This window comes from Ovis aries, chromosome 5 (assembly GCF_016772045.2).
Source record: "Ovis aries strain OAR_USU_Benz2616 breed Rambouillet chromosome 5, ARS-UI_Ramb_v3.0, whole genome shotgun sequence".
NCBI classification, from domain to species: Eukaryota; Metazoa; Chordata; class Mammalia; order Artiodactyla; family Bovidae; genus Ovis; species Ovis aries.
In genome coordinates, this window is record NC_056058.1 from 77,647,600 (window position 1) to 77,660,321 (window position 12,722).

The following is a 12,722-nucleotide window of genomic DNA, read 5'->3' on the forward strand; positions in this document are numbered from 1 at the left end:
CTTGGAAGAAAAGTTATGACCAACCTAGAAAGTGAAAGCAAAAGTTGCTCCATCGTGTCCGACTCTTTGCGACCCCGTGGACTCATCATGGAATTCTCTAGGCCAGAGTACTAGAGTGGGTAGCCTTTCCCTTCTCCAGGGAATCTTCCCAACCCAGGTCTCCCACGTTGCAGGTGGATTCTTTACCAGCTGAGCCATAAGCAAAGCCCAAGAATACTGGAGTGGGTAGCCTATCCCTTTCCAGGGGATCTTCTCAACCCAGGAATTGAACTGGGTCTCCCACATTGCGGGCAGATTCTTTACCAACTGAGCTATCCAACCTAGGTAGCATATTAAAAACCAGAGACATTACTTTGCCAACAAAGGTCCGTCTAGTCAAAGCTATGGTTTTTCCAGTAGTCATGTATGGATGTCAGAGTTGGACTATAAAGAAAGCTGAGCATCGAAGAATTGATGCTTTGGAACTGTGGTGTTGAAGACTCTTGAGAGTCCCCTGGACTGCAAGGAGATCCAACTAGTCCATCCTAAAGGAGATCAGTCCTGAATATTCATTGGAAGGACTGATGTTGGAGCTGAAACTCCAATACTTTGGCCACCTGATGCAAAGAACTGATTCATTGGAAAAGACGCTGATGCTGGGAAAGATTGAAGACAGGAGGAAAAGGGGACGACAGAGGATGAGTTGGTTGGATGGCATCACCAACTCAATCAACATGAGTTTGAGTAAGCTCTGGGAGTTGGTGATGGACAGGGAAGCCTGGCATGCTACAGTCCATGGGGTCACAAAGAGTTGGACACAACTGAGCAACTGAACTGAACTGATGGGGGAAAAGTGAAAACCCCTGTTTGCAAAAGCATACTTCAGTTTCGCATCTGAGAAGCTTACTTTGAAAGCAATCACTAGTTTGTTAAAAGGGATGTAACCGTCACTTTCTGATAACCCCTCCCCTGCAGACACCACACACACACCTTTGTAGCACAAAACAGGAGACAACCCTCCTGGCTCACTCTGTAGACCACAGCAGGCTAGGGTGGAATGCACTTTAAGATATTTTGGGGTCATACCACTCTTATGTAAACAAGAACAATGAGCCCTGAGAGCTAATCTGCCGAGAACTAGCCACCTTCTTAATAGCAAGGATGGGAGGTCAACAAAATAATTCCTTTACACCCTGTTCCTTCCACAAATGATTCAGAGGCATAAAGCATCAGGATGAGGACTCTCAACTTTGGGTTGTTAATCTAAGAACTTACCCACTAAACTCCAGCTTCCCTGGCTCATTGTTTTGTTTATAAGATTTTATATAAAAGATAAACTAAAATCTGACTCATGATTTTTCAAAAGGACTCATAAAGAAATTTTGTTTAGATACTTTTGTTTTGTTTAGATACTTCTGTTTTGTTTAGATAAATGTCCCCATGGAGCTTTGAAAAGAGAATTTTATTTTTTAAAAAAATCAGTTTACATGCAACCTTTCAAAGTAAATCTTCCTTAAAGCTCTCATTTCACTCAGTATTCATAGGGATTAAGTTAAAATGCCCCATCAGATGGGCAGATAAAACTTGATTCAGTTCAACAGGCATTTATAGATTACCCGTGACTTGCCAGGTGCAAGCTGCTGAGAACCCAGAGATGAATTTGCGGCTCTGCCTGACCTCAGAGAGCACAGTGTCTAATAAGGAAGACTTAGGAAGGCCAACCTAGACAGCACATTAAAAAGCAGAGACATCACTTTGCCGACAAAGGTCCATCTAGTCAAAGCTGTGGTTTTTCCAGTAGTCATGTACAGATGTAAGAGTTGGACCATAGAAAAGGTTTAGCACTGAAGAATTGGTGCTTTCGAATTGTGGTGCTAAGAGGACTCTTGAGAGACCCTTGGACAGCAAGGAGATCAAACCAGTCCATCCTAAAGGAAATCAACCCTGAATATTCAAAGCTCCAATACTTTGGTCACCTGATGCGAAGAGCCAACTCACTGGAAAAGATCCTGATGCTGGGAAAGGTTGAAGGCAGAAGGAGAAGGGGGTAACGGAGGATGAGATGGTTGGGTAGCATCACCAACTCGACGGACATGAGTTTGAGCGAGGTAGTGCTCAAGATAGCTCCGGGAGATAGTGAAGGACAGGGAAGCCTGGCAAGCTGCAGTCCCTGGGGTCGCAAAGAGTCGGACACAACTTAGAGACTGAATGACAACTAGGAAGGCAAACAAAATCAACGTAGTATCTAATAACAGTGCTGCAGGAGAGTTAAGTGTAAATGCTACGGAGACAGAGAAAGAACCTATTTATCTGGTGGGAGGCAGGGTGTAAAGGACAAAAGAGCTTCAGTGTGCAGGTAAAGCTGACAGGATCTTTATTTCAGTGTTAACTCAAGAAAGCAGGTTTCTCAATAAAGTAATCTAATCAGAAAGATAGCCACACTGGCTCCTAGAAGGTCCCAGCAAAAGTCAATAATGGAAACAGAGCCTGACTCCCGATTTTAAACTTGTTCCCATAGTTCTCTTAAGAGAGAGTTAGACTCTCCCTTCTCTCTTGATGGACAGATGAATAGGTAGGTAGATAGATACGTGCATAATGTATAAATATATACATGCATGTCACATATATACACGTTGTTTCCTTTTGGAAATTCTTTACTCTGAAAAGAAAGACAGATGTTTTCCCTTATAGTTCCATTATAATTTTTCATTCTTTTATTTAATTAATGTAACTAGCATTTATTTTATTATTAGTCTGCTCAGCACCTTCTTTGTGTACTTTCATTTGTTACTCTCACCCTATGAGATAGTTACTATTATCATTCCCATCTTAACAAAAAGACAGTGAAGGCCCAGAGAGGTTAAGCAGATTGGTGGAGGTCACACAGCAAGCAAGAACCAGAGCCAGGATTTGAACCCAATTCTGTCTGACCGCAAAACCTTTAGCACCAGGTACCCTGCCGCCTTTAGTGGATAGGGCATGGGGAGGAGCATCTAGAACCCAGGGGTGGGTGGTGACTACTGAGAAAGCAGCCTGTTGCCACTGGTGGGAGCAGCGGTTACTGACATCAGTGTTCTGAAGTCAGGGTCGCATGAAAGGGAGACCCCACTGCTTTCAGCCCTGAACCAAACCCCTGAGGCCCCTTGCAGCCACTCTTTGGAAACCAGCTCCCTTTGCCATCTCTGGCATCCTCACTTGGTTTGATATTATCAAAATCCGTTTAAGTTTCAGCAGCAGATTAGCAGGCTCGTGGGTGCCTATTTCCAGCTTCCTTTTCATATCCTGTCATTAACCCAGCAACCCCTGAAAGCCCAACAGACATGAGGGAAAGTTCATTTTATTAAGTGTAAAGATGAATAATTTCTTTAAAAGTCTTTCATTTTTAATGCGTTTCTTTAACTTGTTGCCAAACTATGAATGATTGCTGGGCTTCCATGTGGTCTTTACAGAGGTTTGTAAACGGTTCTTCCCCAGAGGTTTTTTGTTTTGTTTTGTTTTTTTTTTTTGCATCACTTCCTTACTGCATACTTTTTATTGTATCCTTCTTCCATAAGGCCTTAACTGGGGGAGGGAAGCCCATCAAAAGCAGCATTTTTAAGTACAAATGTATTTCTAATTTATAATCATTGGAGCTTCTGATCAAGTGGTGATAAAAAGTGATTCCCCCTGGGTATGTTATTATGTCAGCAAAACAAACACCCCTCTATTGAGTCTTGGTGGTGGTGGTAGTTTAGTTGCTAAACCAGGTCCAACTCTTGCAACCCCATGGACAGAGGACCCGACAGGCTACATACAGTCCATGGGGTTTTCCAGACAAGAATACTGGAGTGAGTTGGCATTTCCTTCTCCACTATTGAGTCTTAGATAATTTTTATTTAGTGCTTGTTTCATGCCAAAAAGTACTCTAAGAGCATAGATTAAGTCATTAAATTCTTTTAACAACCCTATGAAATAAATAGTAATAATGTCGCAATTGTGCAGGTGAAGGAACTAAGGCCCAGAGAAGGATACCCCTAGCAAGTGTCGAAGCTAGGATTTGAGCCAAGACGGTCTCAGTCCAGAGTCTCCGCTCTTGGATGTGATGCAGGGTCCCTCCGACTCCACAGTCTGTTAGGCCACATGAAAATGTTTGGGGAGCATGTCATTGAGTCCCCATCTAAAGAGCTGAACCACAGGACTCACTAGTTTCTTTTCTTCTTAACAGTGTTTTGTGAGGGAAGCTTCCCAACTTCCTGTGGAAGCCCATTCCCTATTCTAGAGGTCAAGCGTGTCCTCTTAAGGTCCAAACCAAGGTATCTCCTACTTTATTTGAAGCCCCTGTTTACTTTGTATTTGGTCCACTTATAAAGGGGAAAAAAATAACTTTACACCCTCAAGTCACTCTGCGGTTTCTCTTTTATAATTTAGATATAGAAAACCTTCAGGATCCAGCAATGTCACCTCTCCATTTTCCAGATGGAGAAGCTGTCATTTATGAGTCATTAACGAGTCTTGTCTTGACTGCAGTGGCCAGATAGTAACAGAGCGGGGTGGCTAAGTCACTAACCCTTCAGGCCAGTCTTCTGCAACTGCATGATCCCTCCTGACCATCCAGACCTTTTGCAATGGATTGTGGCCAAGTACAGATGAGTATATTCAGAGGAGTCCATGCATTACAGGATGCAGGAGGGAGCCTGCTTCCCTGCTTTGCCTTTCAGGCTGAAGTTTTCAGATCCACGAGGCCACCAAAGTGATCAATCGAAAAATGAAAAGACCCTCAAAACCCAAAATGTCTTCACTTCTTTCTGTATTTGATTTCAGCTGGTTTAGAAGATCTTAAGAAGATAGGAGATTGTGCTTTTATATTTCAAGTTTAGAATCCATTTGAAAGAATCACAAATGGCCTATCTGAAACCAGCTTCCTGTAAGGTTTTATTCCCATTTTAGAGAGGAGATTAATGAGGCTCTGGGAAATCAATTAACTTGCTCTTCTTGGGCAACTACTAGTAACTCCCAGCTTTTTCTTAATTCTATATTTGTAAAGCAAACTACCCTCTGAAGTGCGGGTGACCCTGGCTGGTTCGTTATTAAGAAATCCTCTATTTTCTGAAACTCCTACTACTAAAGTTCTGAAGGATGCTGAGTATGTGCAAACAATGGTTTCTATGTAGGTGATTTCAAATAATGCAACAGAGATGTGCCAGTGTCAACATGCGAGGGGTGTGGTTTCCACAATTCTTAAGCCCCTCCCTCGAGCAGGGAAGAAGAAGTGAAGAAGTGAACTCACTCGGTCGTGTCCGACTCTTTGTGACACCATGGACTGTAGCCCACCAGGCTCCTCCATCCATGGAATTTTCCAGGCAAGCATACTGAAGTGGGTTGCCATTTCCTTCTCCAGGGGATCTTCCTGACCCAGGGACTGAAACCAGGTCTCCCACATTACAGGCAGACACTTTACCTTCTGAGCCACCAGGGAAGCCGCTAGCGGCAGTATTGGGTCAGCCTGAGGGCAAGCCAGCCTTTTCTGTTCAGTTATTTTATTTACTTTGGACTGATTTTTATTCACTGATGTCTCTTTTTTTTTTTCTTTTTTAATTTATGAGACTGTCAGAGTATATTGGACTTGTTTGTGGCTGGAAAGAATAATTAAAGGCTGCACGAATTACATTTCATGCCAAATTAACATCACTCTCCGCTCTCCTGCTGATGATTTAACATCCCAGTCACATTTGGGGTGCTGGAAGCTTTACATGTACTTGTCAGACTGTAACTCTTACGATAGTTGATCAGTAAAGAGCACTCACAGAAGTTCAGGAAGCATTGTGCCAGTGTTTCGGATGCCCTGGGGTATGCGTTTCTGTGTTTCTTATTTAAAGTGAAATGGTTTGTTTTGGTTTTCGCCTGCCCTGTTCTTTGCTGTCGCGCGCAGGCTTTCTGTCATCGTCTTCAGCAGGGGCCACTCTCTAGTTGTGGCGCTCGGGCTTTACATTGCGGTGGCTTCTCTTATTGCAGAAAACAGGTTCAGGGACACAGGCTTCAGTAGTTGCAGCACGTGGGCGCAGTAGTTGCGGCGCGCAGGCTCAGGGCTCCACAGTGAGTGGGATGCTCCTGGACCAGGTGTCAAATCCGCGTCCCTTGCATTGGCAGGCAGATTCTTAACCACCACGTGACCAGGGAAGTCCCCAAAATCTAAATGGTTTAAGCTCTGACCTGAAGAGAAATTTGCCGAGTTTCATCTTTATATATATATACATATGTATTTTTAAATCCTAGCATGTAATCAGTCGGAAATGTAGAGCCAAATAATGGGTACACGTGTCACCAACTTGATGTCAATTCCTCTTTTCCAGTGCCCTGGTCCTTGAAGAACAGCAGCATAGACAGTGGTGAAGCAGAAGTTGGTCGGCGGGTGACCCAAGAAGTCCCACCAGGCGTGTTTTGGAGATCGCAGATTCACATCAGTCAACCCCAGTTCTTAAAGTTCAACATCTCCCTTGGGAAGGATGCTCTCTTCGGTGTTTACATAAGAAGAGGACTTCCACCGTCTCATGCCCAGGTAGGACCATGCTTGATATAGCCATGAGTTTAAAAAATACCACTGCACACCCACTGAGGCAGCTATAACGAAAGGACAGAAAATAACAAGTGTTGGTGGAGATGTGGAAAAATTGGAACCCTCATACATGATTTGTGGGAATGTAAAATGGAGAGCCACTGTGGAAGGAATTCAGTAGTTCTTCAAAAAGTTAAGCAAAGAATTACAGTATGACCCAGCAATTCCATTACTAAATATATTCCTACAGAGAACTGAAAAACTTTCTCATTTAAAAACATACATAAATGTTCATAGCAGCATTTATTCATAATAGCTCATAAGTGGAAACAACCCAGATGTCTGTCAATTGGTGAATGGAGAAACAAAATGTAATCTCTACATTCCATGGGATATGATTAAAACATAAAAAGGGATGGATTTTTTTTAAATAAGAATGAAATATTGTTACATGGATGAATCTTGAAAATGTTTTGTTAAGTGAAAGAAGCCAGATACTGGGCTGGATGAAGCACAAGCTGGGATCAAGACTGCTGGGAGAAATATCAATAACCTCAGATATGGAGATGACACCACCTTTATGGCAGAAAACGAAGAACTGAAGAGCCTCTTGATAAAAGTGAAATAGATGGGGAAACAATGAAAACAATGACAGACTTTATTTTGGGGGGCTCCAAAATCACTGCAGATGGTGCCTGCAGCCATGAAATTAAAAGACGGTTGCTCCTTGGAAGAAGAGATATGATCCCAGCTTGTGCTTCATCCAGCCTAGTACATATGAGGTACTCTGCATATAAATTAAATAAGCAGGGTGACAGTACACACCCTTGACGTACTTCTTTCACAGTTTTGAACCAGCCCATTGTTCCATGTCCGGTTCTACCTGTTACTTCTTGACCTGCATACAGGTTTCTCAGGAGGCAAGTAAGGTGGTCTGTTATTGCCACCACTTTAAGAATTTTCTACAGTTTGTCATGACCCACACAGTCAAAGGTTTCATTGACTTATTTGGTCAGTGAAGGAGAAGTAGATGTTTTTCTGGAATTCTCTTACTTTTTCTGTGATCCAACGGATGTTGGCAATTTGATCTCTGGTTCTTCTGCCTTTTCTAAATCCAGCTTGCACATCTGGAAGTTCTTGGTTTTCATACTGTTGAAGCCTCGCTTGAAGGATTTTGAGCCCTATCTTGTTAGCATGTGAAATGAGCACAATTGTGCAGTATTTAAATATTTTTTGGCACTGTCCTTTGAGATTGAAATGAAAACTAACCTTTTCTAGTCCTCTGGCCACTGCTGAGTTTTCCAAACTTGCTCAGTAGAGTACAGCACTTTCACAGCTTCATCTTTTAGGATTTGAAATAGCTCAGCTGAAATTCCATCACCTCCACTAGCTTTGTTCATAGTGATGCTTCCTAAAGCCCACTAGGCTTCACACTCTAGCTGAGTGACCACACTATTGTGGTTATCTGGATCATTAAGAGCTTTTTTGTACAGTTCTGTGTATTCTTGCTACCTCTTCTTAATATCTTCTGCTGTTAGGTCGATACCATTTCTGTCCTTTATTGTGCCCATCTTTGCATGAAATGTTCCCTCGGTATCTCTAATTTTCTTAAAGAAATCTCTAGTCTTTCTCATTCTATTATTTTCCTTATTTCTTTGCACTGTTCACTTAACAAATCTTTCTCATCACTTCTTGCTGTTCTTGGAACTCTGCGTTTAAATAGGTATATCTTTCCTTTTCTCTTTCACGTCTCTTCTTTTCTCAGCTATTTGTAAAGCCTCCCCAGACAACAATTTTGCCTTGTTGCATTTCTCTTTCTTGGGTTTTGGTCACCGCCATATGACTCTATTTATGTTGTCTGGAAAATCCATAGAGACGAAAGGAGTAGGAAATGGCAGCCCACTCCAGTACTCTTGCCTGGAAAATCCCATGGATGGAGGAGCCTGGTAGGCTGCAGTCCGTGGGGTCACTAGGAGTCGAATACGACTGAGCGACTTCACTTTCACTTTTCACTTTCATGCACTGGAGAAGGAAATGGCAACCCACTCCAGTGTTCTTGCCTGGAGAATTCCAGGGATGGGGGAGCCTGGTGGGCTGCCATCTATGGGGTCACACAGAGTTGGACATGACTGAAGCGACTTAGCAGCATCAGCAGCAGCTAATAGCTATGGGCTATCTTTTCTGGGTGATGTAAGTGCTCTGAAATTAGATAGCAGTGATGGTTGTACAACACAGTGAATATACTAAAAACTACCAAATTGTAAATGGTGAAATTTATGTTATGGGAACTATTTCTCAAAAAAAAAAAAAATTGGTTACTTTCCTACCTGATGTAATTGGCTTATCCTGACTAGACCTTTGCTAATCATTGGGTACTTTTTGTTCAGGGATTTGGGTTATTTGTTAAAGCATCCCTAGGAGACAGCCCACTGTGTTTGACAGGAGTGATGTAACTTTCACCAAAATTTTTCACCAAAATTCAGCACTTTCCTGTGGCTTCCCTGTTCTTGTCGTACTGAGTTCCTTGGGAAGTGCTTGACACTGCAGAAGTGAGATTATTCCCTGCATTGGAAATGAAGAGATTGGATTATATTATGGATTTCATTATTTTTCTTCTCATCCCTCCTGGTAGAAATTTTCTTAAGCATCCCACTGGGGATACATTAACCCTCATCTAGTTTGGTTTGCTTTTCCAGTAAGATTTGTGTATCCTAAGGAAACCCAAGTAGTGTTTCCTGCCTTATTTGCTTTCAAATCCAGCAAGTATTTACAGAAGTCCATTAGGAAAATACACCAGTGGAGGGAAAAATACCCTTAACCACCCTTTATATCCAGTCAAAGCTAGCTTTTTAAAACATGCATTGGAGGGGTATTCATCCAGAAAATCCAGTGGAAGAATGTAAAGCTTTAAACCCACTGGCAGATGCAAAGCAGGCCTCCATTTCTTTGTCTTTAGGTCATAGCAGACATTGCTAATCGACAACTGCACTTTCTCGTCACTAAACTCCATGCACAGATGCCTCCAAGAGAGCCCCTGAAGCAGCCACCACCGATTGACCAGTGTTAGCTCTCAAGATGAAATTTACTTGCAGTCCCATCTTTACAGCCTGAAACAATCGATATAAGGGACTAAAAGGACTTTCTTTTCTGAGCATGGAGGACTGTGTAGGTTTTTAATACTATATAACGGCCGATGCTATAGGGACCAATATGTAAAGTGGTAATCAATAAGTCCTCCTCCATCCATCCATCCAGAAAGACATTTATTGGTCTAGGCACTGCTTATCCAGAGGTGAGTTAGCATAGCCCCTAAGAGGAGGAAATGGCTACCCACCCCAGTGTTCTTGCCTAGAGAATCCTGTGGATGGAGGAGCCTGTCTGGATGCTGTCTGTAGCGTGGCACAGAGTCAGACACGACTGAAGTGACTTAGCATGCAGCATGCAGGCAACCAAGCAAAACTCCTAGTACAAAACTGACACCTGTCCTTCAGAGAGATTCCCTTAAGAGAAAGAGAGGAATTCAGCTAAGAGGAGTCCCCAAGGCATTTCTGTAACTTCCTGCCAGGAGCAGGGAGCCGGTCTGGGAAGTTATGCAAAGTGTTAGAGGGTCTCCCTGACCTTCAGACTCCCCTGTTTCTACAGGAGCATAATGAAAGATTGACAGCAGTGAAATCTGCTTGTTGGCATTATTCAAGTAAGTAGGAACATGCCTCTGGGCACAGCTGAGCATAACTTTCCTCTTAGCCCCTTGGACACCAGGAGATTTACTGGGGAGGGGGGTGGAAATGTCCCCTTTCGACCTTGTTCTGAAGCACTGCTGTCCCTCTATGCTTGCAAGCTCTGAGCAGTCAGAATCATGGAAAAGCCAGTGATCATGGCAAGTCAAGTCAGTAACTCTCTGAAACTGACTGATAGTGGACAGCAGGCAGGAACATGCTCTACCCGGGTTCCCCGTTGTTCTGACATTGAGGACTCAGACCCTCCATGACAGTGTCTCTCCTTTTGTGGCTGCACCACGCCGTCCATCTCCTGCCAAGCCGGTGATTGTTCTAGTGATCGTTCTCTCAAAATAGCTCCACTCCAGGGACAGCCCCATCCCATTTCTCCAGAAGAGAAATGAATAGGCGTGGGCTGATGTGCACCGAGGGTTGCAGCCCAGCTGCCAGTCTGGGAGTTGAGCTTGACTTGGAGGGTCAGGTAAGCGAGCCATGGTGCAGATGCTTGGAAATGCATGAGACAGCTACAATACAGGGGAGCTTCTTAAAAAAAAGAAAAGAAAAGAAAGAAAGAGGGGGGAAACCGATTCCCCATGCATCTTCACATTCATTCGCTGTTATTACGAGCACTCATGTCCATTTGACGAGATACATTTCCTGGAGGAGACGGCACTTAGCCCCGCGCAGGGATAGGCAACTAACTCACGTCTCAAACCATTATAGAATTTCTCATTTCTATTGGCATATTCTATCAAGGAACATAAGTTCTATGGGGATTGGCAGACTAGCCAAGGTGACTCATTTGAGCTGAAAAGAGAGAAAGAGAAAGAAGTTGGGAGGGGGAGGAATGTGAAAGTCTCTCAGCTGCATTGCACGGAATGGCTCTGCTTAAATTTTATTGAGGATCGTGCTCTGACCAAGTGCCTACAAGGTTTAGTATCCTTGTCCAAGGATATTAAATACAGAGGAGAATCCTTTTTTACCTGTTTAAATTTCCCAAAGAATCAGAGTCTGTCCCAGCTGACTTTTTGAAAGTGGCTTTCTATAGAAATGCAGAGGCAGCATGGCATAGAGGAGAAAGTACTGGAATTAGCGAGAAAGCTGAGGATGAAGGCGCTGCTGTGTATTAACCAGGTGTCCTCAGACATGCATATTAATCTCTCTGTGCCTCAGTTTCCTTGTCTACCTGTTGCTGTAGTTACATCTCCCAATGTTACCGTAGTTACACCTCCCCCCACAAAGGTAAGATGGGAAAACACTTTGTAAATAGAAATGCAATATAAAAATATGGTACACGAGTGTCTCATCGTATTTAGAAATCCTGCATGTCCCTAGCCAATACTGGCTATCAATAAGCAATTATGTAAATATAGGTTTTTAAAGTAAAATTAATTGGCTCATTTTTTCCTTCTTATCAAAGGACAAATTGTTTTCATTACAAAAAAATTTTTACAGCACAGAACAACAAAAGGAAAGTAAAAACACCCATAATTGGAAGCAGTCCCCTTTTGCTAAATATTTATACAGAGTTTTTGCTATAATAAAACAAATCAGTTGCAGTTAAAAAAAAAAAAAAAACACCTCAGAATCTGAATGGTTTAAAACCACAGAGGCCATTTCTTGTTTATATCAGTGGCTCTAGACCTGGGCCAGTTCTGCCCACCGCCCCCGCCCCCACCCCCACCCCAGAGACATTTTACAGTGTCTGGGGATATTTTTGGTTTTGCCCTAAGAAGAGGTTACTCCAGGCAGGTAGTGGCAGCTAGAGATGCTGCTAAACACACGCAGGAGAATCCTCCACAACAACCAGCTCCAAAAGGCAAAAGTGCTGAGGTGGGAAACCCTACTTCACGTGTTCATTTCAGGTGACATTGGACTTTGCTCAGTATCAGTCTCACTCAGGGACAGGGAACTGTGGAGCTTCCACTGTCAGGAACATGCCTCGTACTCTACGCAAAGGAAAGAGAAGATGGGAGAATTATGCACTAATCCCTAAAGTCTTCTGCTTGCAAGCATCACATATCATTTAAGCCCGTCACCTATGGACCAAAAGCAAGTCAGATCCTAACTTCTGTGGAGCAGGAATTACAGCCCTCTGGTGTTCCTGGGTGGCGGGGCACCAAATATCCCAATGAAAGGCCCTTAAGACTTACGGTAAAACTTTGGGAGACCAGTCCTCATGGTTAGTCTTTGTGTGCACCCTTAATTCTTTTCCTGAAAGCAACTCTTAAGGATTTTATAAGAATTGCCAAATTGTCCTTCTGAAAGCTTATACCAGTTACCCTCCATACCCCTAGAGAAGGAAACGGGAACCCACTCCAGTATTCTTGTCTGGAAAATCCCAAGGACAGAAGAACCTGGCGGGCTACAGTATGTGGGGTTGCAAAGAGTTGGACACAACTGAACGACTAAGCACACACACACACACACACACACACACACACACACACACATATACTGTACTCTCACTATACTCTCTATACTCACACACTATA

At 43.1% G+C, this 12,722-nt stretch overlaps 1 protein-coding gene across 1 annotated transcript in view; it reads left to right on the top strand.

Annotated features, from left to right (window-relative positions):
• The window catches only part of TENM2 (teneurin transmembrane protein 2), a 1,394,720-nt gene that overhangs the window by 1,161,232 nt on the left and 220,766 nt on the right, over window positions 1–12,722 (top strand). The window contains exon 10 of the mRNA XM_060415963.1: window positions 6,309–6,514. Within this exon, the coding sequence (XP_060271946.1) occupies window positions 6,309–6,514 (206 nt within the window). The remainder of the gene's footprint in view (window positions 1–6,308; window positions 6,515–12,722) is intronic.